The sequence below is a fragment of the Vombatus ursinus genome, unplaced genomic scaffold (assembly GCF_900497805.2).
Source record: "Vombatus ursinus unplaced genomic scaffold, bare-nosed wombat genome assembly UNPS02014868.1, whole genome shotgun sequence".
In the NCBI taxonomy this organism is placed as follows: domain Eukaryota; kingdom Metazoa; phylum Chordata; class Mammalia; order Diprotodontia; family Vombatidae; genus Vombatus; species Vombatus ursinus.
In genome coordinates, this window is record NW_020954646.1 from 761,838 (window position 1) to 763,765 (window position 1,928).

The 1,928-nt window shown below is 38.8% G+C and overlaps 1 protein-coding gene across 1 annotated transcript; it reads right to left on the reverse strand.

Moving 5' to 3' along the window:
- Positions 1-366: 366 nt before the first annotated feature.
- LOC114028055 (vomeronasal type-1 receptor 1-like) lies at positions 367-1,320 on the reverse strand. Its single transcript, XM_027842242.1, has one exon. It carries the CDS (start codon positions 1,318-1,320, stop codon positions 367-369), a length of 954 nt encoding a protein of 317 aa, XP_027698043.1.
- Between the last annotated feature and the right edge of the window lie 608 nt (positions 1,321-1,928).

Consider the following 1,928-nt stretch of genomic DNA (forward strand, 5'->3'; position numbering starts at 1 on the left):
AATTTTTGTGTGTGTGTGTATGTATGTTTATGTATATATATATAGTTTGTGTATATATATACTACATATGTATATGTATGTGTGTGCATATATGCATACACATATGTGTGTGTTTCCTCTTTTAAAACAATTTTCTCTGGGAGAATCTACCTAGTAGTGCTAGGCACTTTCAATTCTAATGTTATATGGTTCTATGGATGCCATTAATAATAGTAGTATTCAGAATCATCAGCCTATGTTCATTCTATGACCCCCACTATTAATACCCATAAGGTTACATTACTTTTAGGAAATGGGAGGTGGGTTTATTCAGGTCTTGTTTTATGTGGAATCTCCTTCTTTCTGATCTGAAGTCATGTAATCATCCTAGGTAGAGGATATCAATCTGCTATCAATGTCAAAATGTGGGTTTTTCTTCCTACAAAGAGCATAGAGGTACTTGGGAACTTGTGAGTCACTGCTGATCAGCACATAAGGGCTAACAGCTGGGAAACATGAAGCCATGAAAGCAGAGGTATGCATCAACCAGGATGGGGATTTTACAAATGACATATATGTTGTCAAGATGCTGTTGAGTGAGTAACAGAAGAAAAAAGTGCTCAGTAGCAATAGGATAGTTTTGGTGGCCCTGGACTCATGGGAGGCTCTGGGAAAGAGGCAAGTAAGGTGAACTTGTTTGACTTGTTTGTGATGTCTGTTTAGAAGAAACACCATATAACCACTGGCAGAGACCATGAATACTACACACACAGCAGCAGGAAAGGAGAGAATGATTGCAAATAAGGAGGGTTGAAATCCAGAAAGAATTCCATGACAGCAATATCCATAATGCTGTATCTCAGTGATGTTTCTGGTGTGCCTTGGTCCCTGAATTCCCCAAGGAGTATAGCTACAAAAAAGCAGGTGAAAAGTCCAACAGAAAGGAATAGAGAGAATGATGTACTTTTTGGCTCTGACTTTAAGCCCTGCCCAATTGGAGTTGCTAGGGCTGATGGTGATGGCCTGAAAGCCACTCAGGAGGCAGGTCATGCTGATGGAAAGTTCCTGAGCTACTCTGTGAAGGTAGAAAACAATTTTACAACCAATTTCATCCAGGAAATTCATCAGACCCAAAGCTGTCATTGTCTTTGGGATGCCCTTTGAGAGAAGCACCACGCAGTTGACCAAGGCCAGTTGAATGAGAATAGTATCTATAGGCCTCAACCTATGTCCTCTGAGAAAAACAAAGATGAAGAGACAAGTAAGAAAGGCATTCCCTAGAACCCCAATTCCTGTCTGGGAGAGGAAGGCAATACACAGGATTATATCTTTAGATTTCATGAAAGTGGTATCTTGGCGAGAAGAGCTGTCATCAAACGTAGAGGGACCTAGAGAAAAGCACAAGTTGATGTTATTTGTGAGCATTGCTTCCTCATTCCCATTTAGTAGATCCTATTGAAGACGTTTCCTTCTGGTATTTACAGAAACATTCTCACACTCTTCTTTTTGCCTTTCGAATAAAATTTAGTCATCTTTCTATGGTGTTTAAAAAGTTTGAGAGACATAAATTTCTGGGTAATTTAATCATTTTATTAATAATGCCAGCATTTTTAATAAAAGGTTAGTGACACTAGGGAATGCTAAAAACCGTCATGGTGGTAAGCTCATGGTTTATATGCCCTTAAAAAGTGGGTGTTCCAGAGGGTGGCAATCAACTCTGATTGGGTAACAAGTAATAAGAGAATGAATATTACAATGAGTGGCTGGACCTGTTTTAATGAACTTTGATTACGTCATTTACCTCTAAGTGACCCCCAGACTTGGGCAATCTATTTAAAGAATTTATCTCCATTCAAATTGGAGTAGAGTACAATGGTTTCCCCACCTGGGTGGGGTCTGAACAAAATTATTAAAAATCATCGGTTATTAATTACAATTTCTCTCATTCC

What these genes read in the sequence shown, in the direction of transcription:
- LOC114028055 (XM_027842242.1), bottom strand. Translation starts at nt 1,320, where the DNA reads ATGAAATCTAAAGATATAATCCTGTGTATTGCCTTCCTCTCCCAGACA.